Source organism: Equus quagga, chromosome 21 (genome assembly GCF_021613505.1).
Source record: "Equus quagga isolate Etosha38 chromosome 21, UCLA_HA_Equagga_1.0, whole genome shotgun sequence".
Taxonomy (NCBI): Eukaryota; Metazoa; Chordata; class Mammalia; order Perissodactyla; family Equidae; genus Equus; species Equus quagga.
Genome location: NC_060287.1, coordinates 36,886,296 through 36,909,286, shown reverse-complemented (window position 1 = coordinate 36,909,286; position 22,991 = coordinate 36,886,296). Strand labels below are relative to the sequence as shown.

The 22,991-nt window shown below is 51.7% G+C and overlaps 2 protein-coding genes across 4 annotated transcripts in view; both read left to right on the top strand.

Moving 5' to 3' along the window:
* The window catches only part of LOC124231271 (C2 domain-containing protein 2-like), a 54,290-nt gene extending 36,821 nt beyond the window's left edge, over nucleotides 1-17,469 (top strand). For all 3 annotated transcript variants that reach the window (XM_046647960.1, XM_046647961.1, XM_046647962.1), the window contains 4 exons: nucleotides 363-476; nucleotides 2,534-2,661; nucleotides 4,454-4,763; nucleotides 13,572-17,469. In XM_046647960.1, coding sequence (XP_046503916.1) covers nucleotides 363-476; nucleotides 2,534-2,661; nucleotides 4,454-4,763; nucleotides 13,572-13,792 — 773 coding nt within the window. In that variant the 3' untranslated portion in view covers nucleotides 13,793-17,469. The remainder of the gene's footprint in view (nucleotides 1-362; nucleotides 477-2,533; nucleotides 2,662-4,453; nucleotides 4,764-13,571) is intronic.
* A 5,456-nt stretch (nucleotides 17,470-22,925) lies between these two features.
* Nucleotides 22,926-22,991, top strand: part of LOC124231507 (PR domain zinc finger protein 15) — a 74,837-nt gene continuing 74,771 nt past the window's right edge. The window contains exon 1 of the mRNA XM_046648321.1: nucleotides 22,926-22,983. The gene's annotated coding sequence lies outside the window, so the exon portion shown is untranslated. The remainder of the gene's footprint in view (nucleotides 22,984-22,991) is intronic.

Below are 22,991 nucleotides of genomic sequence, written 5' to 3'. Positions count from 1 at the left end.
CTTCCATGCAAGTGTATGATTTATGATGTATTATTTTTTATTTATACTGGTTTCTGCTTATACAAAACTATTATCTTCCCAGCCTGCATTGCTTGGCCCAGTTCTCAAATGCAAAACAGAAAGTGAAATTCTGCCTTTAATTAAAGTGTTTCTGAAATTTGATTTAAACCTGGGCTCCCCACACCACTTCCAGGCAAACCCTTCCCACCCCCTAAAAAAAAAAAAAAAGAAAGAAGAAGAGAGATTGTTAAGACATCTTGAGGTTCAGCCCTTGGCTTTCCCAACGGCGGGAAGTTGCATGGAAGGCAGGTGGGGTTTCGCTGTGGAGGGCTGTCACCATGGGGATTTTTCCCCCCCGGCAGAATCTCCCCTGAGGACGCCTGTCAAGGTGAAGGTGATTGAGAAGGACATCTCGGTCCAAGCCATCTCTTGCCACAGCGCTCCCGTCAGTAAGACGTTCTCCTCTTCAGACACAGGTAACGGACCCCTGGCTCGTGGTGCGTCTCCCTCTTGGCTTCCTGCGGCTCTGCTCACCAGCCTGTGTCATCTGATGAGAAGCACGCATTTCCTGTCCGGAGTTTGGGGGGAGTTTTCTATAATAATAAGTGAAGAACTAGGAGAAAAGGGAAATCGAGGTCGAGCAGCGGCGCTAGCATCAGCTTTGAGTTTTAGGGAATGCCTTAACAAAATAGCTTCTGCCTCATTTCATAACGTTTCTGGGCGTTATTTTTCTCTCCTTCAACATAGCAGTTAGGTGAAAATCATAAAATGAGTGGGACTCAGGAGACATCATCATCAAAGCAGCTTTGTTGTTTTCTCCCACGGTCCCATGAAACCTGTTTATCAGAGGAGTTTCCCCCAAAGGTCTCGATGCCGATTTCCCATTTTTGTGGTCACTTTCAGGTCATAAACATCTTTAAGGAGCTGTGTTACTGCCTTTTGAAGTCACAGCAGAATCTAAATTTGGGGATTAAATTTTCTCACTGGGCTCTGGGGTCAGAGACGGGGCGGGCCGGCAGCTTCTCTCTGCTCATCTTCCTGTTCGCTGAGTCCTGCTCAGACCTTGTCAGTGTCAAAGATGGGGCAAGGAGGAGCAGGGGAGGGGGGTAGAAAGTTCTCATCTGAGGGTTTGTATTTTCTCAGCCTGGCGGAAGTTGAAATGGCCTCTTTCCCTTGTGGGCATTTTCCTCGTTCTTCAGATACAGGCTGCAGGGTCTGCCCAGCTACAACTTCCTAGACACAGCAATGCCCTTCCTTGGGCTTGCTGTTCCTGAGCACCCTGTCTCTGTTTCTGCCCCTGACAGGATGCCCCACGGCCTCACGCTGCAGCGGTCCCCACACCTGGGCCACATCCCTTTTTAAAAGACCCTGAGGAGGCTTCCTCCCCTGGTCCATGGGCAGCGGTGCAGCCCCGAGCGTCAGCTCCCACCATGCAACCAGGGGCTGCAGTAGCCTTCTCAGGCACACGGGGCCCCTCGACAGGGCTCTCCGTGCACAGCACAGAGGCTCTGGGCTTGGCGTGCGGAGGTGGCAGTCCCACGCCTGTCCGTTGGGGGCATTGAGAACCCCAGCACAGCTCTTCCTGAGGAGTCCTCCCCAAGGCCTTTCTCGGGACCTTCTCTCTTCTCCCCGTGGGTTATGGTCAAGCAGTTCTCGGCTGCATGGGTCCAGTCACCACTCCCTTTGGAAATGTAGCATCTGTCATCCGTAGGCCACGGCCAAAACTCAGACGGGAAGACTTCCTGTTCACATCGTGCTCCTTTGATGGCATTGCCATTTTAAGTTTACCTTACCAGAACAGCGTAAGGTCTAAGCACCAGCTCCAAGTCTGAGAGACCTGGCTGGGCATCTTGGCTCTGCCACCTGCCTGGCTGCTTGACAATTTCCCCATTTCTCAAATGGGGATAAAAAAAGTACCTCCCTCAGGGCTGGCCTCGTGGCCTGGTGGTTAAGTTCGGCATGCTCTGCTTCAGTGGATGGGTGCAGATCCTGAGTGTGGACCTATACCACTCATCAGCAGCCATGCTGTGGCGGTGACCCACATACAAAAAAGAGGAAGATTGGCAAAGATGTTAGCTCAGAGTGACTCTTCCTCAGCAAAAAAAAAAAAAAAAACCTCCCTCATAGGGTTCACAGGATGATTAAAATGAAGTAGTGTGCATAGCGCCTGGTACACATTAAGCATTCTGCAGGTGTTGGCTGGGGTGGGGTATTTCTAACCATGGGAAGGAGCTGGCCCTTCATGGCTCTGAACACCATCATGTGTGTTTAACCACTCTTGGGAGAGAAAAAGAGTAATTGTATTGCCTTGCAAAGTTCAGAATCCCCCGAAAGATGAGAGGTGGTTTGTTAGTTTCCCTGCTTTAGTCGTCTCTCAGCACCTTGGTGGAGGGGTCACTTCCGTACAATAAAATGCATGGACCTTAAGCATGCACCTCAGTGAGGAGCACGTAACCACACAATCAGCTGTAGACGGAGGGTCAACAACATTCTTAACTCTTGCTCATATGTCCTCACGGCCTTCCCTCCGCAGAACTGCTGGTGTTGAATGGGTCCGACCCAGTGGCTGAAGTTGCCATTCGACAGCTCAGCGAGTCTTCGAAGCTGAAGCTCAAGTCTCCTCGGAAGAAAAGCACCCTCATCATATCCGGGGTCTCCAAGGTGCGGCCTCGCGGGCGTGCACATCTGTCCCGGCCACCACCCCGCCCCCTTGTGGGAGTCAGCCCAGCTCTTGGTCCGCTTCCAGAAAGTTCCATTTACAAATGTCACATTACTTTCCTCACCCAACCAAGGGGTTATTCGCGGTACTGTGTTTACGCAGCTTATCCTGTTTATCAAGGAAACTTGAGAGTTTCTGACCCAGGGTGCTTTGTTGGTTGAGAAGTTGGTGAATCATTTGAAGAAAAATTATTGAAAGAGAAAGACTGACATGATGTCAGACTCCCCGCTGGGACAGAACCTCCACCCTCCCACCCTCGAGGGTGGGGAACTTTCACTTTCCACCTTACGCCTTTCCAACCCGCTTTAATTTTTTTGCCGTGAATATGTTTGCCTTTTGCAATCAGAGAGAAATGCAGATTGTTTTAAAACATATCCTGAGCCCCGTTCCCTCCCTGGTCCTGCTCTGTGTCACCTGTGCAGGTAGATGGTGAGTCCTGGTGGCCACCATGCAGGCCAGGCTGCTGGAGAGGCCAGCCCCTCAGGGCACAGGCACCCCAGAGTCCCTTCCTCTTTGTTGATGTTTCAGAATGAACAAGGAGAATGTGAGCAGTGGAGGGGTGGCTGGGGGATATGGTAGCTGGGAGCGGATGGGGAGGAAGAAGGATTTTTGAACACGGAGGCTGGGTTGATGCTTCGAGGCGTGAGAGGGTAGGGTGGGAGGGCATGCTGAAAATCCACGCCTCAGCTGCTGGGAGAGGGGTCAGAAGGGGTCAGTATAATGCTCAGGGCATGGTGGCCGGTGCTCAAGTCCCAACGGGTACAGCTCCCAGGTGGCCTTGGGCATCCCTCTAGGCCCACAGGTGCCTCTCTGCGGTTTCCTGAGTGCACTTCCAGTGGCAGCCAGCAGGGGGCGATGGCGTCTCTGGAAGCGCCCAGGCCACCTGTTGGGTTTTCTTTCGTCCTGGATGAACTGGCACAAAATAAGGTCGAGACTCGTGACCACCGCCTCCGTGCTTTCTCTAAGGTTTGATTTCAGAATCATTAGGGACTCATGGATCTTAACGTTTAACTCTCCCAACCCACTGCGATTATTACTTTTGCTGATGCTCGACCTGTCCCCTCTTGAGGCAGTGGGCACTTCTGCAAGCCGGTACTTGAGTCAGAAAAGTGCCTTGGTCACTAGGCCCCCCTGTCCCCTCAGTCACTTTCCCACCGTCCAGGGAACCCCTTCCCGGCTCCCCATCCCATAGGTTAGTTTAGCACATACCTATGTTTTACATGCAAATATAATTCTCAGGATACATAGTGTATATCCATTAATTTCCACTTGCAGGAAGTGTAAAAATGCTTAGGAACAAAAGCTTGAGAGAGAAACAGAATCTGAGACTCCGAAGCCCCCTTCCTCTGTCCCTCAGTCTGCCATCTCCTCCTTAGAGGGTTGTACTCACTCTTGCATCGCCCTCCAGGGCTCCCACACACCCTCTGGCTGGCCCCTCTGCTAGGGAAGGGTGCTGACCCCTTCGTCAACACCCTCCACCCTGCACACTCCTCCCTGCCAGGCGGCCCGCCGTCTGCAGTGAGCACGGAATGCAGGGGTGCATTTTCACCCCTTGAAATGCAGCAGCCGTGTTTTCTTAGCTGCCTCCGCGGAGGACCTGGGTGTCTTCTGACACTGAGATCACCGGTTATGATGTTTGCACAGTGCTTTCCAGGCTTTTCCACGCCCGCACGGCCTTCCAGGCATCCTTGTCATCTTCCCTCACACTGACTTTTTCTTTCGCCTCCCCGACAGACCTCGCTATCTCAGGACAACGAGGCCACACTGATGCTGGACTACGCAGCCTCCATGGACAGCGCCCACCAGGAGGACGCCCCGTCCCATCCGGGGGCGGCCGCAGCCTCTGACCCGCCCGAGGAAGGGGCGTCAGCGCAGGCCCCACCGGCCCTGGAGTCCCAGGAGAGTGAGCTAGACTCCTGGGACTTGGAGAAGGAGTCGCAGGCCGCAGCATGGGGCAGCCAAGCCCCACTGGACCCCGACGGGGATGAGCTGTCAGAGAGCTCCCTGAGTGTCTCCGAGCCGGGCGCTGCCAAAAAGCATAAAGGTACCTGCCCCGTGCCCACCCCGGCTTTGCTCTCCACTAGTTTCCAAGCTCACTCTTAGTTCTCATCATCATCATCTGCCTTCTTTCCCTTCTCCTCTAAAAGTCCATCCCACCCTCAGCGCCCCCACCCTGAGAAAGACACCTGCACTAAACGGTTGCACCCATTTAGAGCCCGTGGGCAGGGGTCGGGGCGGGGACATATTCAGAATCCTTCTGAGTGTGAGTGGCTGGGTCATCCCTCTGCGTTTGCTGGTGGCGGGGGGTGGTCAGTTTGTGTTCATGCTAGAGGCACCCCTTCCTCCGTCGGGGCTCGCTCCCCACCCCCAGGGGTAAAACTACCCAGAGCATTTAGATGGGTCACCAAGAGCCGGGTGCAACATGGAGCCAGAGACTCAGAGCACAGCGGGGCCACACTGGGTTTCCTCCAGTTGTGGGGATGGCACCCTCCTCGCTGGTGCCCACAGACTCTTCCTGCCAACGCACAGCAGACCAGACCTCGCCACCTGAGCCTCGCAGGGTCCACGGGGAGATGAGCGCCCTAGAAAATTAACCGATTCACTTAATATGATGTGTTGATGAGGCAGTCATTTCGTTAGCATCATCGATTGTTTTCCATTAGCACTCAGTCGGTGCTCTAAATCTGTAAATTTCCTCAACTTGCGCAGTTTTCCCTAGACGGGGCTTTGGCATGACCGTGACCTAAAGATATTTGCCGAGGGGACACAGTCCAGGGGCCTGGGCCCAGTTCTAGAGGTGAGACTCAGCTCTCTGAGCCTCAGCTTCCTCCTCCCTAAACGGGGGTGTGCCCCCTGCTCCCCGATCCCCCAGCCAGGCAGGAACAGGAGATCCCGGTGCAGAGGACAGGATGGGAGACGAAGGCAGGCGCCTGGGCCAGGCCGGGAGTCCTGGGCGCGGCTTAGGACTGAGTCCCAGCTCCCCGAGAGTGTGGACACGGGAAATTCCAGTCACTCTGGGTTGGGGACCTTGGCAAGCTGCCCTGCCACTGCCTTGCTGCCCCTCTGTTGTGGGGGCCGTGGACCAGTGGGTCTCACACCAGGGACACTGGCAGTGTCTGGGGACAGTTCACTTGTCACAGCTGGCATCAGGGAAGTAGAGGCCAGGGGCACTGCTCAACAGCCTGTGGTGCACAGGGTGGCCCCGATGCCCGCAGTGCCGTGGCTGAGAACCCCGCTGTACAGGGTCTGCATCCAACCTTGCCCACCTCTTCCCATTCGCTTCATGTCTCTCCCCCGTGACCTACCCCCCTGGCCAAAGTGGAGTGGGGACAGATGGGGGAGGAGTTGAAAGTTGGAAGAAAAAGAGAAAGGAAGAGGATTCCTGGATGTGATTTCCAGACCCCGTGATGATTGGGCCACGGGCCTCCATCTGCTCACTGCATGGTCTTGGGGGTCCTGATCCCGTGGACTGAGTCTGGGTGACCTGGCCTGGCTTGGGAAGCTGTAACCATGCGTTGACCTCTGTGGCGGCTCCCTCGCTTCTGTTACGAAGGCTCGCCCAGGTTATGGACAGGGTGACCTGGCTTCTTATCCGCAGCATGACACATGCACCCCTGGCCTGGTCCTTGTCTTGGGGCCAGAGCAGCCCAAGGGGGCTCACCTGGTCCTGATGAAGGCAGGTGGGCGCTGGGCAGGGTACCCCTCCTCTCCCTTCTTTCGCCTGATGGAGTATTTCCTCTTCTGACAGAACCCAAACCTCCCAACCTGCCCTCTGTTCTGAAGGGCCAAGCCTCGCTGACCCCAGGTCCATTCAGAGACCACTGGTCGTTTATCCCGTGACTCCCTCCTTACCTCCCTCTGCTTTTCCTTCTGGAGAGTTCTTTCCCTTGGGTTTCCATCCTCGCTGTGTCATAGCTGTCCTCCTCCCCCATCATGGGCCAGGTGGATGACCTCCTCAGGAGAGGCATTTTGGGGGACCTGGGTGCCAGCAGGCGTACTGGGGACCCCTCCAGCACGTGCTTCCTGCTCCACCGAGAGGCTTGTCATTCGGCAAGGGACGTCAGCCCTACAGCACATTCCACTCTTATGTCTTCCACGCAGACCCGAGATTTTTTAAAGGAACGTATTTGGCAGTGTTTTTAAAATTGCTTTTCCTTCCAGTCTTTTCTGCGAGATTTGTACTCAGCATCTCTATGAGATGTTGTCAGACCCTTAGACGATTATGTGTTACGGGTGCCAAATAGTTTTTGTTTTCCAGCAAATATTTTTTGAAACTGGTGATAGAGGGAGCAGTTCTGTGGAGTTCTGTCTCATTTTTAAACTAGAGCTTATTTTTTGGCTCGAGAACCACCTGTATCTTCTGTTGTAGCAAGGAGTTTCCCTAGGTGTCCGAGACTGCCTGCAGATTTAGAATTCTCCCGGAATTTTGCTGGTTGGAAATGTACATAGTACGATGCTACCGGCCAATACAAAAAATTAATTCCCTAAATTTGGGTTTATTTTTAGCTTAACAAACTATTCTCGTGGTTGCACAACAATGAGAATGTATTAACACAACTGAACCGCACACTTAGAAATGGTTAAGGTGGTAAATTTTATGTTATGTGCATTTCACCACAGATAAGAACAAAAGTATTGATGGAGACGGTGAGAAATATTAAAAAGTAAAAATAAAAACCTTGCCAAGTGTCCCGCACAGGAACTGCATATGTATGTACAATGTAAATGCTTCAAAACTCTTACTGTCTTTCCCTCTTATTTTGCTTTCGAATCCTTTTCTTTTTTTACCTCCTTCCTCTCATGCTCATTCCCTTTAACTTAAGAGGATCGCTATGCCAACCAGCATTAATTGCCTACACAGTAAGTTATTTTTGTCTTATATATTTTTTCTAAAACAATTGAGTGTAGTCTTGCTATGAGAAAAGCGTACATTCTAACAGAGCAGGAAGTGGATCCCTCCTTCCTCCCTTTTTCTTTGTCCCCCTTTCCAGTGCCCCCCCCCCCCCCCCCCCCCCCCGCCACCAGGATGCTGGGTTCCCCATTCTCCTCCTTGAAGCACCTGGTCAGGTTAGTTAGCATCTCGGCCAGTCAGGGGAAGGCATTCCTCTTAGCTGCTGTGACAAACAGCCTGGCTGTGAAATACGGACAGACGGGTTCCCTTCGTCATCCTCCAGTTCTGAAGAGTAGTCGCTCTTCGTAAACAGACCGTCTGTGGTTTAACTTGAAATCGAAAGCTGTTCTTTGGGCAACAAACTACAGTTTACCAGGTTCCTTCTAGTCACTGTTTTTCTACCTATCCGATTTTAAGACGGATCCCTCAGGGAGCTATTTAAGTCTGTTAGACTCTGTGGAGACGAAACAGGAATAAATCTGTAAGTGTTTGCAACGTTAAAGCTATAATTTAGAGTAATTGTTTTGAATTCCTTCATTTGTTTGTTTATTCTTCAGCCTTCTTGTGACTTTTTTAACTTTCCTAGAAGCAAGGAAAGCTCTTTTTTTCTCCTCCCTGCCCCTAGTTTGAAATTTGGGTTATTTGCCTCAAATTTCACATACCCTGCATCCAGATTTTATCTTAAGGAATCTTTGCAGTTGGGGGTGAAGTCTGGCTCTTGCTTCGTGCCTGCTGGTGTGGATCGGGTGGCCTGGGGTAAAGGAGTTCAGAGTTTGGAATCCAAACCGTCCAGCCCCTCTTGCCCGGTGGATGTGAATGTCCCTATCAGCAAAGGGGGACAGATTCTGTGGGCCCACAGCCAAGTGTGACATTCCAAACTATTAGTTACTGTGTCAGTCAGGGTTCTCCAGAGAAACAGAACCCACAGGTTCCGTATTCCAGGGGAGGGGCTCCCGCGGTTGTGGGGGCTGACAATCTGACATCTGTAGGGGGCCAGCAGGCCGGAGATGCAGGCAGGAGCCGATGCTGCAGCCTTGAGGTGGAATGTCCCCCTCTCCGGGAGACCCTAGTTTTCGCTCTGAAGGCATTCCGTTGATCGGATGAAGCCCATCCACGTTATCCAGGCTAATCTCCTTTAGTTCACGCCAACCGACTGTAGCTTTTGACCACATCCGCCACGTGCCTTCATATCACGCTCAGATCAGCGTGGGCTCACCGGGGGCTCGGGCCACGTTGACGTGAAGACTGACCACCACAGTCCTCGTTAGCTGAGGGAGCTCCACGTCTAGAGGGAGTGTGCCTGCCTGTCCGTGCTGCCGCCTGCAGCCCCCCGGGAGGTGGCCGTGCCAGGGTGCCCCGAGCAGATCTGTGGCCGTGTTCTTCCGGCATTACCCACCCCAAAGGTAACTGTGAGACAGTGGCCAAGTTTGAACAGACTTTAACATTTTCTATTTAGAAATGTAAATGAGCGACCTCGGTGTATGCTGGTTATTCTTCACGTTCGGTGAGTTGAACTGTGGACCCCAGAGATGATTTGGATCGCTAGCATGTGCTGTCCTGCCCATGCCACCAGCGTGCCTCTAGGGAGATTTACACAGTTCTGGAAATCCTTTCCGAGTCCATGCCGGAGTGGAGGGCTGTGCTCTGTGATTCCTCTGAGAGCTGTGATCCATCCCGCTCTCTCGAGGCCTCCCCAGTTGATGTGCCCTTTGCCAGACTCCTGGCTGGCCCCTGCTCAGGGATGGGACTCATCCCGCCAGCTCAGACGCCATCCTGAGCAGCACGGAAGAGCCGGGCGCGAGACACGGGCTCTCCACCCTGGGCCCACGTGACTAGGACAGAGCACATCACCTCTGGAACAGTGGCTTCCTCCTTTGTAAGCTAGGAATAAGACCTCCCCCCAGGCTCCAGGCTGCCAATTTGCAAACCTCAGTCCCTCCCCTCACATGAATGTCTTCTGTCCAAGAAGCTGACGTTGTCCCCCTAGAAGCCGTGCTAAGTCATGTCAAGTTGGGAGAAATGCAGGCCTGGTGAGTCATGCACATGACTCCAGGACAATGTGCACCAATGTGTATGACACCGTCTGGTCCTGGCGTGGACATCCAATAGTAAAATCTAACAGAAGAGCAGACCTGTCCTGGAGGGCGTGAGGACACAAGAACAGAAAGTACCCCGCCGTGGGCCCGTTGGCGCGGGGCATGTGAGCAGGGCTGCCTCGGCGGTGGGGGAAGCTGCTGAAACCAGGGAGTCTCAGACCAGGACAGACTGCAGCCAGCAGGAGCTTCCAACAACTAGCGTATATGAATCTTTCTACTCTAGTGACTTAATTCACAGGCTGGCAGTCCTTGATATTTCATCCTAATGTGGCAAGAATTTGAATTTTAGGCGTTTAAAGTATAATTTCATTTAAACGAGTTACAGTGATTGCTCCAAAACGTTTATAAAGGGAATAAAGATTCCCTTTATAAAGAATTTTGGACACAGCCACGCTTTGCCTGTCCCCATGCTCTGGCTTCTTTCTTAGTGGTACAGACTCCACGCTTCTCAACAGCCAGGTGCTGTGCCCCGCAGGGCTGCTGTCTGTCCCCATCCACACAGCTCTGAGAGACTGGGAAACGTGAAGGAGCATCAGGGAACGGCATGAGAGGAAGGGAATGTATTGCTTCCTGTCCACTCTCTGGTCCGTTCCCCCAGGGTTGATGCCTCTGGTCTTCAGCAAAGTGTTCTGGGTGTTCTAAGTGCTGGTGGCAGTTGGACCTGACCTGGGCTAGTGGTTGTCAACCCCAGCGGCATGTTAGAAAGACCTGGGGTCTTTCAGAAGATGCTGATGTCTGGGTGTCCCCCCAGACCTGATCAGGTCGGCTGCTCCCAGGTGGCAGGCCTGGCTTCGGCAGTTTTAAAAAGCTACTGGCCGACTCAGGTGCATCTCGGGGCTGAGAACAGGGCTCTGCCATCCACCCCTCTGTTCCTGATCTTCTCCGCGGCATGCCAGGGTAACAAGGACTGAACGGGAAGGTGTGGCTGGCCATTCCAGGACCCTCGTCTTACGTCAAACGCTCCCCTCGCCTTTCCCATCTGTCTTAGATCCCTGGGGTGGCCGTATAAAGAACCACAGATGGGGGTTTAAGCAGCAGAAATCTGTTCCCTCCCAGTCCAGGATCCTGGTGTCAGCAGGGCTGGTCCCTTCTGAGGGCTGTGACGGAGAATGTTCCGGGCCTCTCCTAGCGTCTAGGGGTTTGCTGGCAGTCCTTGGTGTTCCTGCGCTTGTAGAACACCACCCCCGTCTCTGCCTTCACCTTCACGGGGTGTTCTCCCTGTGTTCCAGATTTCCCCTTTTTGTAAGGACACAGTCATGTTGGATCAGAGGCCACCCCAGTGATCTCACTGTAACTTAACTACGTGTGTAAAGACCCTGTCCCTAAATCAGGTCACACTCTGAGGTCTTGGGGGTTAGGATCCCATCTTATGAGTTTTGGAAGGACACCATCAACCCCTAACACCACCCCTGCTCACACCGCAGACCCAGCTCCATCCAGTTCAGGGACACACAGGAAGCGGGCTTTGGAGACGGGCCTTCCAGGAGAGGCCCTCGTAGGGCTGGCCTCCAAGTCTCTGGGTCTCCAGCTGACCCAGGGATGGACTGGTTGGCTCCCTCCCCAGGCTTCTGTTCCCCCTGGGGAGGTTGGGGTGGGGGTGGGATCAGAGCAGTCCAGATGAACCTAATGGGTCCCTCGGGCCCTCCTTCCTCTCCTCTAGTCCAGTGTGAGAGCCCGGGGTACCTGATATGCTGGGTAATTAACCGGTGGGCCCCACGGCACCCACCCCACTGGCCAGACTCCACAGTCAAGTCCACGTGGTGGTGCGATCTGCGTCATAACACACCCTGTCTGGTGGTTTTCCCTGATCCGTTGCATCTTGCAGGGATCCAAATGGCTCCAGGAACGGCCATTTACGGCCCACAGGTGTCGCACACGAGCCCTGCTGCCAAGAGAAAAGCCACTTACATTTATCCTCATCCTCCTGCTTCATTCCTTCCCAGCCATCCTTAAACCCCTGCACACGGCCTCCCGACTTTAGATAATTGTAAAAAAAAAAATGCCTCCCAACTTTAGATAATTGTAAAAGAAGAAAAAAAAAAAGCCCTGCTGAATCTTCATAATAGGCTACCTGATTACATCCAAAGAGAAAATGACAAAAAAAGTCTTTTTGGCAGCTTTGACCAGATTACATCGGTCCCTTCCTTGGAGCTCTCGAGCTTTGCGTTCTGCTGCTCCGCCCGGGCAGCGCTAACAGGACCAAGAAGCTCATCCTTAAAAGCCGGGTCAGCCTCTTACGGTCACAGCCATGAGCTCTTCCCCGGCAAGTGTTGATCATTCAGAGGTCCATAGGCGGGGCTGGACCAGACCCTCCGTTGTCGGCATGCATTTCACGTGGAAAAACGACTGACGCTCTCCATCCTCCCCTTTGAATAAACATGGATGGTTCTTTGTGTCTATCACGAAAAGAATGAATTTCCAAATTAGCGATAAAGCTCTGCAGGGCGATGGCCAGGTCTGTCTTCCTTCAAAGTCATTAACACCTACGTGAAATGGTAATGAGTTTCATGAAATGGTAATGAGTTTCGCAGCCTAGCTGGTCAGGCTCCCTGCCCGTGCTGGGCCTTGGTTAATGGGATGTACGCTAATCTGTGAAGATGTAAGTGGCTCCCTGGCTTCCTGCCCCTTGCATGTTAGCTTGCATTTGATCTTTAAGGAATCCTTGCTGTTGAAATTATTGTTGCTGCAGCTGCGAATTTTTCTTAATATTCCATATTCCACGACCTGACACTGTTACCACACAAAGGGCACGATCTGCTCACCGAGAGACAAAAGCCAATTGTCAAGAGGCAAGATGGGGGCAGAGAAAGGGCGTTTTATGATGGCTTGCTAGCAAGAGGGAAGACAGCCCATTAATGTCCAAAAGAACCATCTTAAGCAGGGTACAGAATCCTGAAGCAGTTATATAGGCCAGTGGGTTATCGGGGGGAGGGTTAGCAGTGTTGACCCTCTGGTGTTTCGGACTGGGAGTTGCCACACCAGATCTTTCAATTGTCATTGATGATGGCTATCTGCATAGACTCTCTGTTCGGGGGTCATCACATTCCTAAGGAACTCAAAAGAACGAAGTTATCGTCTTATCACAGCTGGGAGGTATATGCATTTGCAGGGGTCATAAAATCTACAGAGCAGGGAGTCTCCTGGAGGGTGCAGATCCAGCTGGGTTAGTTAGTCAGGGGTCAAAGTTACAACATGGTCTATTGTCTACAATAGGGCTTCCCTATGTCAACCTCGTGTTGAGCCGGTTTCAACATCGTATACAGATGGGTCGAACTGTACAGAAGGTTGAGGTTTTGTAGGTCAAAAATGATCAAGGAACAGACATTTCCTACGACTTAGCCTGATATATATACGATAGGATCTGGAGTTATAAAAAAAAAACCTTACTCCCCAAAGAACGAATATTATTTAACTTCCCTGAGAAAGTGAATACCATTGTTCTCAGGGTCCTTAACTTGGTTTTGATAGCATGACCATCCTTTCTGGGGCACATGGTACTGCTTTGACATTTATGCCCTTCCTAATGAAGGGGAGCCAGTGGGGCTCAGGGGACCCCAGGGGCCCAAGGTGGGGACAGCCTGCCGCCATCTGGTTTGACCAGGACGTCAGAGAGAGAAATCCCTGCCCTGGGCGTGGATGGCAAGTGGTAGTCCAGCTCAGTGCTTCAACTTCCATAATCTCTCCATTTCATCTTGAAAACTCTAGATCCCAGCTGTTTTGCTCATGCAAATAGCAGCAGCACACTGACGTAATATGCTGCTTTTTGTTAGTCATTCAAACGTCCTTCTTCCCATTTCCACTTGGAGTAGTCACCCCAGTGTTGCAGCCACAGCCCACCTGACCGGCCTGTGCTTTGTTCTCCCAGGGGGGATTTTAAGGAAAGGCGCAAAGCTGTTCTTCCGCCGGCGGCATCAGCAGAAAGACCCCGGGATGAGCCAGTCGCACAACGACCTCATGTTCCTGCAGCAGCCGGAGGGGGCCCGGAGGAAGGGGGCGACGCTCACCAGGATCCTGAACAAGAAGCTGCTCTCCAGGCACAGAAGCAAGAGCACCATGAACGGCGCTCCCCCAGACCCCTGTGCATAGGGCCACCGTCAGCAGCCTCTTCACCTTGACGCTGTGAGACGTGGACCCAACCTAGCTACCTGCCAGGACAGAGCCAGAGGGCCAGTGAGCTGTCGCATGGCCTGCCTTGCCGAACTGGGTTTTGGCCGACAATTTTATCCTTTAAAGGGGAGAAAAAATCTGAGTCTCCAGCCAGGAGGTTTCCCCCAGAGAGAACCGACAAAGCTTGATTTGCCTCCAGATGCCAAAGGAGACCCAATGGTCCGCCCATTGGGCTGTGCTCAAATGTAAGAGTTGAAGTTAGATATTACAGTGATATTTACAGGATGAACTCAAAGACGTACTGTAATGGACTGTGAGTGGGGCAGGTTTGGGGGACCTAACTTTACCCACTCTGTGCTCCAACAGGTGTTATTTTGGGTCCATGCCTGGACCACATCACCAAGGGAAGGCATCCCTCTGTGCTGTCACTGTGAACAGAATGGATGAGTACCCTCTCGGAACGGGCCGCTCCCCATCAAAAAGTGCAGCTGGCCCTGAGTAGAGAGAGGTGGAGCATAGGCAGGATTTTTGGCAATTAGAGAAATTGCGATAGGAATGGAAACACTATGACAAATGTAGGAAGACACTTGCCTTTGGTATTAGCCATATAACTTGAAAAATTATGCAAATACTAAATATATCCTATGCATATTATGCTGAACACTTTTCTAAGTTTACTTTGAGCCTATTTGCAAGTGGGAGATATATAAATTCTTACGTGGTTTTTACATTTTTCTCGATAGTGTCAAAAGCTCTAATAATACCAATGAGCAGTCAACCCACGGATCTCTTTTGTCCAGTCTGGCATCCTTGCGCAACAACAGGGCAGCGAGCCCCTCCGATGACATTAGGAGCAATAAGTGACCGCTAATAGAACATGGTGACCACACACGTGTGGTTTTTCTTTAGTCTGAGATTGGTTTGCCAAATATTGCCAGTAGCTGAAACAAAGTTCTCTTATGGCAAAAGAGGAAATTATTTTATGTCTCAGGTGTGAGTCTTAGGAATGGAAGTGACATAACCAATGGGCCAGTCTTGCATCAAATTCCTTTTATGAGCTCTTCAGGATTCTACTGTGCACAGTGCTGGACACATTTTGGGGCGCCCTTGTTTTGATTTCCAGTGGAAGACATTATAAGCTTGGCACAAAATTTTAATACCCCTATGTATCTTTCCAGCTACCTTCCACTTAGTTTTGTTCACAGTTTCCACATTGGTCCACTCCTCCTGAATCTGCCCCTTCCAGGAGGCGTGCTTCTTAAAGTGCAATTGTCATTGGGATGAAAAGTTTGCACAGTTTAGTAAGATTCATTTTCCTCCAATAAGATTTACAAGGCTATTATGAAAACGACTTCATTCACGGACGTGAAATTGGGTGGCCTCCTTCCTACAGGTGTTTTCGTTAATCCTTAAACATATACTTCAGGAGTCATGGAGCCATTGATGAGCAAAAGCCTTTATAAAAACCAAAATTATAGAATTTTTCCCATTCCTTTTTATTTTTTTTTTGAGGGAGAGATTGAGTTTTACTTTAAAATGCACGCTTAAAAATTCTTAGATGTCCCAGAAATTATCTAGTGACTGTAAAATTAAGATGATTTTTTTGCCATGCTTTGTTTTTAAAGATTATATTCCAATTTAAATCATTGTAAAATAGCACCTGGCCTTCCAAAATATATGAATACTAAGTCAGTCCCCATGGGTTATCCATCGCTGCTAGTCTTTTTGGAATGAGCGGTCACTTAATGTTTAGTTTTCCTGAAAGGATGACTGCTCTTTCTTATGACAGGCAGAACTTGTGGCATTCAAGAATGAATTCTAAGAGGATAGCATCTGTCAGAATTGCAGACCCTCATCAGGAGTTTTTAGTAGAGTTTTTTTGTTTGCTTTTGAAATTCAGATGGACTCAGTTTATTCAGGTGTGAGGGTATCAGAGTTTTCGGCTGAGCTTTCTTGCTCTCCAAAAAAAAGGCTTTAGCCATCCCCATTCCCAGATTACCCCACGAGCGTTCTGTTCACTGGGGGATCCCTTCGTCAAGGGCTCTGCTTTCTCAACTTCCTCGTGACTTGAATCCTCTTCAGGGGCCTGGGGAAGCGTCAGGTGGGCTGCGTCTGTCCCGAGTGGGTGAAGCAAGTGAATTAACGTGGGAGGTACAGTGTCGTGCAGGAGACCTTTGTGTCTGTTGGGTACACCCAAGACCCCTGCACATTTGAGTAAGACCCGGGAGCCCATCCTCAAGACACACACACTTTGTCTCCATCTGACGGCCTGTTCTGAAGTTATGGAGGACGAAGACACTAACGTAGCAGGGAGTTTAACGAGAAAATGGAAACAGAAGGACGGTGTCCGGGTTACACCGTGAGGAAACGGGCTGTATTGATACTGTGAATGCTGCTTCTCCAAGCTGTTTATCCAGGTTTTTTTGAATGGTATAAGGTATTTATGTTAACGTAAGGTCATTAAGGTTAAACATCAATTAAGATGAGACACCAAGTACTGAACATACTAATTTGTAAATCACCTTATTCTCTTCGCTTTTCTGCAAGCCAGAGTGGCTTGTGGGCTTTTGTTTTTTTTGTCTGGATGAAATTTTTGCAGAGTGGTATTTTAAAAGCGATTCCCCATGAACACTAGTATTAATGTGCGTCCGTATGTCTGGGCCCAGGTGCTTAGATTGGCTTTATTTAATGAGCTGGCAACACGCCCCTGTGCTCTGTGTAAGGATGTGCCCGTGCTATCTGTGGAGGAATGAAATGGAGCTTTACTTGTCTGTGTTTTAATGTAGCAATAACAAAAGTAGCGATCTCATGTTTCCAGCTGAAACCTGCTTTGAGGACGAAGGTTTAGACAGAGCACTTTATTTAAATCAAGTCTCAAGTTTAAGTTGGAAACCAGCCCTGGCTTCCCCCTGATGGCCACCTGGCCAGTCGCTGCCCACCAGTCACAAATTAGGTGCCTGTCCAGGTTTTTGATGCGTTTTACTGGCCACATCTAGAGAAGAGAGTTGCTCATTTTCTTCTTGAGCAGAAAGGGAAAGATTAACTTAACATTGTTGCCACCAAATGCAGGTGTTTTCTGAGTAATAATCTCATGGCTCTTGGTCTTGAAAACTCAGAGCATGATTGGTGGATGCTGGAAGTCAGAACATCTCTCTCTACCAGATGGGAAGCAGGTCTCGGCACTGGCCGATCTGATGCCAGGCCCTCTCTCCATTGCCCCAGATCTGCCGAGGCGTGACTACCAAAGCGAGCAGCTCGGGTTGCCAGAACTGCTGAATCCTGCAAAGCAAACTCAGGTTCCCTCTGCTCCCTTTGCTTTACCATCCATTCCTGCTTCCGTACGAGGAGCCACTTGGAATATGCTCACCTGCCCGTGCACCCAGCTTCCAAAGGGTCAGGAATGGACCATTTTTAATTTACGCGTGTAGCTTTTCTTTCCTCAGGTCACATCAAAGCTACATGTAAAAAAAAGAAGACAATAAAGGGTTTCCCAGGTCTGCGGAAAGGTTTGGCTTGATGGCCAGTGTGGTGATGAATTTACACGACGATGATTGTACTCCTCAGTAGCACTTTAAAAACATGACAGTCCTGCGAGACGATGTGGCTGGAACATGAGCGGTCTTGGAAATAAATAAATGTGCACATGGAACACTAAACACTGAGTTGTTTCTGCTGAGTCCTGTGGGGCCCAAAAGTCCCGAGTCTTCTCTGAGGGTCTCGGAGTCACTGTCTTTCTTTCGTCTGGTGCCTCAGTGGTCACTGCATGTGACCATCATGGCCAGCTGCCACGGAAGAAGAGGCTTCCTCTTGCTGGGTTCTTGGCGAAGGACCTTCCTCCTAACATCCTTCTTCACGAGTTTTAAGTTGCTGAGCATCCTGTTTTAGGCCTGGGGCTAAAATCACTTACTAGAAAGTCAATGATTCCAGTGAACTTGCAGGTCACGGTGAACTGGGTGCTACCGGTCAGGGCCTGCTTGGTCTGGGTCCCCCAGGAGCAAAAGCCGGCACAAGGCGGCAGTCTGAACCTGCTTGATCCCCAGGGACTTTCTGAGGAGCACCGTCCCCTTGGGGGCAAAGCTTTTAACCATCCGTCCACCCCTGTTGGCAACACCTGGCGCAGAGGTGGCCCATGGGTGGGTGCAGAGCGGGCTCCCTCGTGGGGTCAGAGGATCCTGCACCAGCCTCGTGGTTACTGGGTGGGGACAGGGCAACGGGGTCTGGAGCGGCACACGGACGTGTCCTGCACAACCTCTACAGGCATCTCGTCTCCTTCCTGGTCATCACCCCCTTGCTGTGCCCGAGCATGGGAGCGGCTGCAGAACGGGTGCACCGGGGGGATTACCAGTCCGCCCCAGCCCCTCACCCCCACTGCCCTAACCCTTCCGCCAGCCCCCTCCGGTGGAGAGCGGTCACGGGGAGCCCAGAGTGATTGCCAGCTTTGCATTTCCGAGGGAGAGTCCACCCGTGGAAAGCCCCAGCCGTTGGAGGGGCTCGGATTCCGGATCCTCAGCTCTGGATGTGGCAAGGGGGCAATGGCACTGCGTCTCGTTTGGGACTGAGTTGCCCCGGGGCCGGGATTGAGCGGCTGCTTCCTGTGTGGCCTGGGGTCCACTTCGGGCTGACTGTCCAGGAGGAGACTGGATGGACTTGCTGGAAGGCCAAACTGGTCCTAATCTACCAGCTTTCCTTACCTGATCTCCTGCTGGTGACCTCCAAGTGGACGCAGGGTCCTTGCCAATCCCATCTACACCGCCCAAATTAACCCACTTCGGCTACCCGCAGTCATTCTGCTCGCCCCCAGCATACACCCCTCCTATTCTAATGATCTAACCAAACTCAGACCCTGCCTTCTCCATGCAGGGGCTTCGGCCCCCAGGGATGACCCAGGGCACTTCTAATGGTCAGCATCCTTCAGTCCTGTCACTCAGTCCACATCACCCTCTCCCACGCTTGCCCCATGGCGAGAATGTAAGTGCATGTGTCCCCTGGACTCGGGACAGTGCCCACCTGACAGACATGAGCTGATAACCTTATATAAGCACATACGGGACAGCTGCTCACACCCACCCCACCCAACTACTCAGGGCCCAGGGTGGGGGACAGCACCTGGCAGAGGGGGGGGCGCATATGGCAACATGCTCTTTCTGACCCCGGTCACCCCTACAAACACAGGGTGCTGTGTGTTTATGTCAATAAACAGTTTATAAAAAAGAAAAGGGGGATCGCTCAGCACAGAGGGCTGAGCACAGGATGGATAACCCGGCGCCGTGCCCTCTCTGGAGAGAAAGCTGCCAGCTCAGACCCTCTTCCCACGTGACCTACACGCATCAACTTTCACGTGTGGACCACAGCTCACCTCGGCTCTGCTCCGTGACCGTCCACAACGCAAATCGCCAAGTTGGGCCCTGCATGGGCCATGCATCCAAAACTATCGATTATATTGATGCCAATATTTATAAAGTTGGATGCTTAGGTGCCTCGGGCTGCTTAGTATCTCAGAGAAATACGAGAGAAAGACTTGAGATCACAGTGATAATAGTCATACTAATTGAGCGCTTTCTACGTGCCAGGAATTTTTCAAAGGGTTTGACATGTATTGACTCCGATATTCTTTGAAACAACCCCATGAGTTATGCTCTGGCTCAGCCTTACAGATTAGGAAACTGAGGCACAGAGAGGTTAAATAACTTGCCCAAGATCACACAGCTGATAAGTGGCAGAACCAGAATGTGAGCCCAGGCTGTCTGGCTGGAGAATCCATGCTCATAGCCAGGAGTCTTCACTACCTTGTGTCAAATGGAGAGACCGAGGACTTGTGGCCTTATGTGGTCTTTTCTGAACTTTAATGCTCCCGGTTACGGATGAGAATAATATAGTGAGATGACATGCTTTGCACATAGTAGGAATTAAATTTTTGCTCATTAGACTTCTCTGTATCTAGATGGGAAAAAGTAGCCAGATTGAGAACAAAAGTGAGAGGTGGTGGAGAGAAATGGCTGAGGATATGTACATCCACAATGTCCGGTATTAAAGGAGTTTGATAATTAACAAAAAACCAGAGCAGATGAGGCATGTCCGTGGGAAAGCACCTGTGTAAGGCAGGCCACAGTCAGGGCTGAGCGCCTCACCCCACTGGGGCCACACGGTGGAGTGATGGCATCTTAACACCACAGCTAGTCTCTGTTCGGGCAGAATACTGTGTTCTTAGGAAAATCCATTGATAACAATGGAAGCTCTTCTCTGTTTATGGGTTTTTAAATTCCCCAACTTATTTCTTAAAATTTCACACCTACAGAATAACCCATTGTTGTTGGCAACATCATGATGACTCACCCTACATTCTTCAGGACACATTTTCTAAGAACCATGCATCTTCATATCATACCTTCAGTATAATCATCACGCCTGGGGAAGTCAACATCAATGCAATGCTATTTTCCAGGATCACAATCCATATTCAAATTGCCCCAGTTGCCCCAATAACACCTTTTGTAGTTGGCTTTTCATTTTTTCCACCCAGAGTTCAAAGATTGTACATTGCATTAGTTGTTACCAATGAGAATTTGACACTTTAAGCAAAACTTTTTTTAATTTAGAATTTTGGATATAAATCTGCCTTGAAAGAAATTATTTCCAGGCTTCGTCGAAGGCATCCACACTGCTCACGCTGAGAATTCCCTTGCAGCCGAGATGACCACTGTGAGCAGAAGCCCAGCCCCGTGCTGCCCTTATCACTCTAAGAAACGGCCTCAGCTGGGTGGAGGTCTTCTGTCTCCTTTCTGTCTTTGTCCTTCTGTCTAGTATTCTGTGCTCTCGCTGTGCCCTGTCACTTTTTTCTGTAGACAGCCTGCTTTTGTTGATGTATGCTGGTCCCGATAGTGCGCAGAGGCCCAGGGAACCAGCTGTCTGGGCATTTGAAATTGTGAGTGATGTCACTAGAAGGTGGGTGTGTAAATGGGGGGGGGGATGCACATTAGCTGTAGTTGTCCGCCTAAGGGCTCTTGAGAGTTGGGGTACATTTCAGCAAAGACCTGAAGGATGAAAAGATGGTGGTGGAAAACCCTGGGAAAGAGTTCCAGGGAAGACGGAACGAGTACAGAAGATCTCAAGAATGTGTCTGAGGAGCAGAAGGCAGGCTGGGTGGGGTCCAAGCAGGGCAGAGGTGAGGGGGCACAAGTGAGATGATCAAGAAAGTTCTGGAAGGTTGTGGTTCAGCCCTCCTGTAATCGCAACCGGGAAGCCCTGCAGAATGTTAGGGAGGGCAGAGAAATGAGGCCCAGGGAACAACACACCCCATGCTCCTTCTCTGGCAGCTCAGCCTCCCGCCCGAGGGACGTGCTCTCCCATACATACGCCAATTCATACAAGTGAGTCCGGCTGTAGCATAACTTCCTGCACGTGGGACTGCTGGGCCAAAAGCTGCGTGCATTTAGAATTTCTCTGGATACTAACAAATGGCCCCAGTGGAGGCAATCCAATTCATTCTCCCACTAGGAAAGGATGAGGCAGCTGGTTTTCTACAGTCTCTTCCCAAAAAATGCTATTCAACTTTAAAAAAAATCTTTGCTAATGTAATAAAAATTATCTCGCTGCAATTTTGCTTTCTCTCTCATTACAGTACAGTCGAACAGCTCCTCCTAGGCTTAGGAGTCACTGTATTTTCTTTTCTGTGAACTGTCCATGGACTCCGTTTGTTTGCATTGGGTTATTTGTCTTTTTCTTACTGATTCTGAAGAGCTTCACGTATATGAGGAAAACAGGCCTCTCGGATATCAATTTCAAATCATTTCCCCGCCAGTTCATCACCTCTCCTTGGCTTTATTAATGGAGGTTTTTGCAGGCAGGAATGAACAGGACAGCTTACTTCTCGGAATCTGAGGACAGGACTAGATCAAACCACCCCTCCAGTGCCTTCTATTTCTACTATTTTGTAACCGCACGCACATCGCATGGAGGGGGCTGACCGTCATTTATTTGATGGAGGCGCCACAGGACACCAGGATGTGGGAGGTGGGGAGGAGGCAGAAACACTCAAGAAGTCTAGACTCAATTTTGCCACCCGGCGGCATTTCCCGAACTTTCCACACAGCAGCGTCGCTGGAGGTTAAGGCGCGGATTTCAGAAGCCCACTCCGCCTGGATTCAAACGCCCGGGTCTGTCACTCCCGGCGGGTGCCCGACCTCCGTCTACTTGGTGGGGGTCGGACTAAGCGCTTAGAAGCGTTCATCGAGCCGACCAGACGGATGGCCAAGAGTGGCAGGAGCCCAACGGCTACATCCAGGAATTATTATGATCGGGCAGCAAACCTCTGACCCAATTTCAGGAAAAATTCGACCCCCTCCCCCACCTAACCCCCCCAAGAGAAATTAGGGCTCGACGGAGCCGCCAGAAGGAAGGTAATGGGCCCTGTGAGCTACCCGCACGTGGCCGTCGGGGTCGCCAGACTGGCCGCGCCACCAGGAAAGGGGCAGCGCGTGGCCGCTAGACGCCCCCTCTGGCACGGAGAAAGGGGGGCCGGAACGCCCGCTTCTCCGGGCGGATCCGGATCCACGCCGCCCGCTTACCCTGCGCCCCTGTCCATACCGCCCGCTCTCCGTCCACGCCGCCTACTCCCCGTCTACTCCGTCCGCTCCCCTGTCCAAGCCACCCACTCCCCGTCCACGCCTCGTCGCCCCCTCCGCCCCCCGTCCACACTGCCCGCGCCCTGCCTCTCTCCTGTCCACGACGCTCGCTCACCCACTCTCGGGTCCACACCGCCCACTATCCCACTCCCCAGTCCAGGCTGCCCACCTCCAGTCCAGGCCGCCCGCTCTCCCGTCCACGTTGCCCGCTTTCCTACTCCCTGGTCCACGCCGCCCGCTTGCCCCCATCCACATCGCCTGCGCTCCCGCTCCAAGGGCCCCCGTCGCCCCCGTCCACGCCGCCCGCTCTCCTACTGCCTGGTCCGCGCCGCCCGCTTGCCCCCGTCCACACCGCCTGCGCTCCCGCTCCACGGTCCACGCCGCCCGCTCTCCCGCTCCCCCCGTCCACGCGGCCCGCTCCCCCCACCCCGCCAGGACTACAACTCCCACAATGCCCCGCCGCCGCCCCCCGGCTTCCGGTGCTGCGCAGTTTCCGGAGCGGATCGCAACCCGGAGTCCGGATCCGATCCCGCTCTGCACATTCCAAAGGCAGGTAC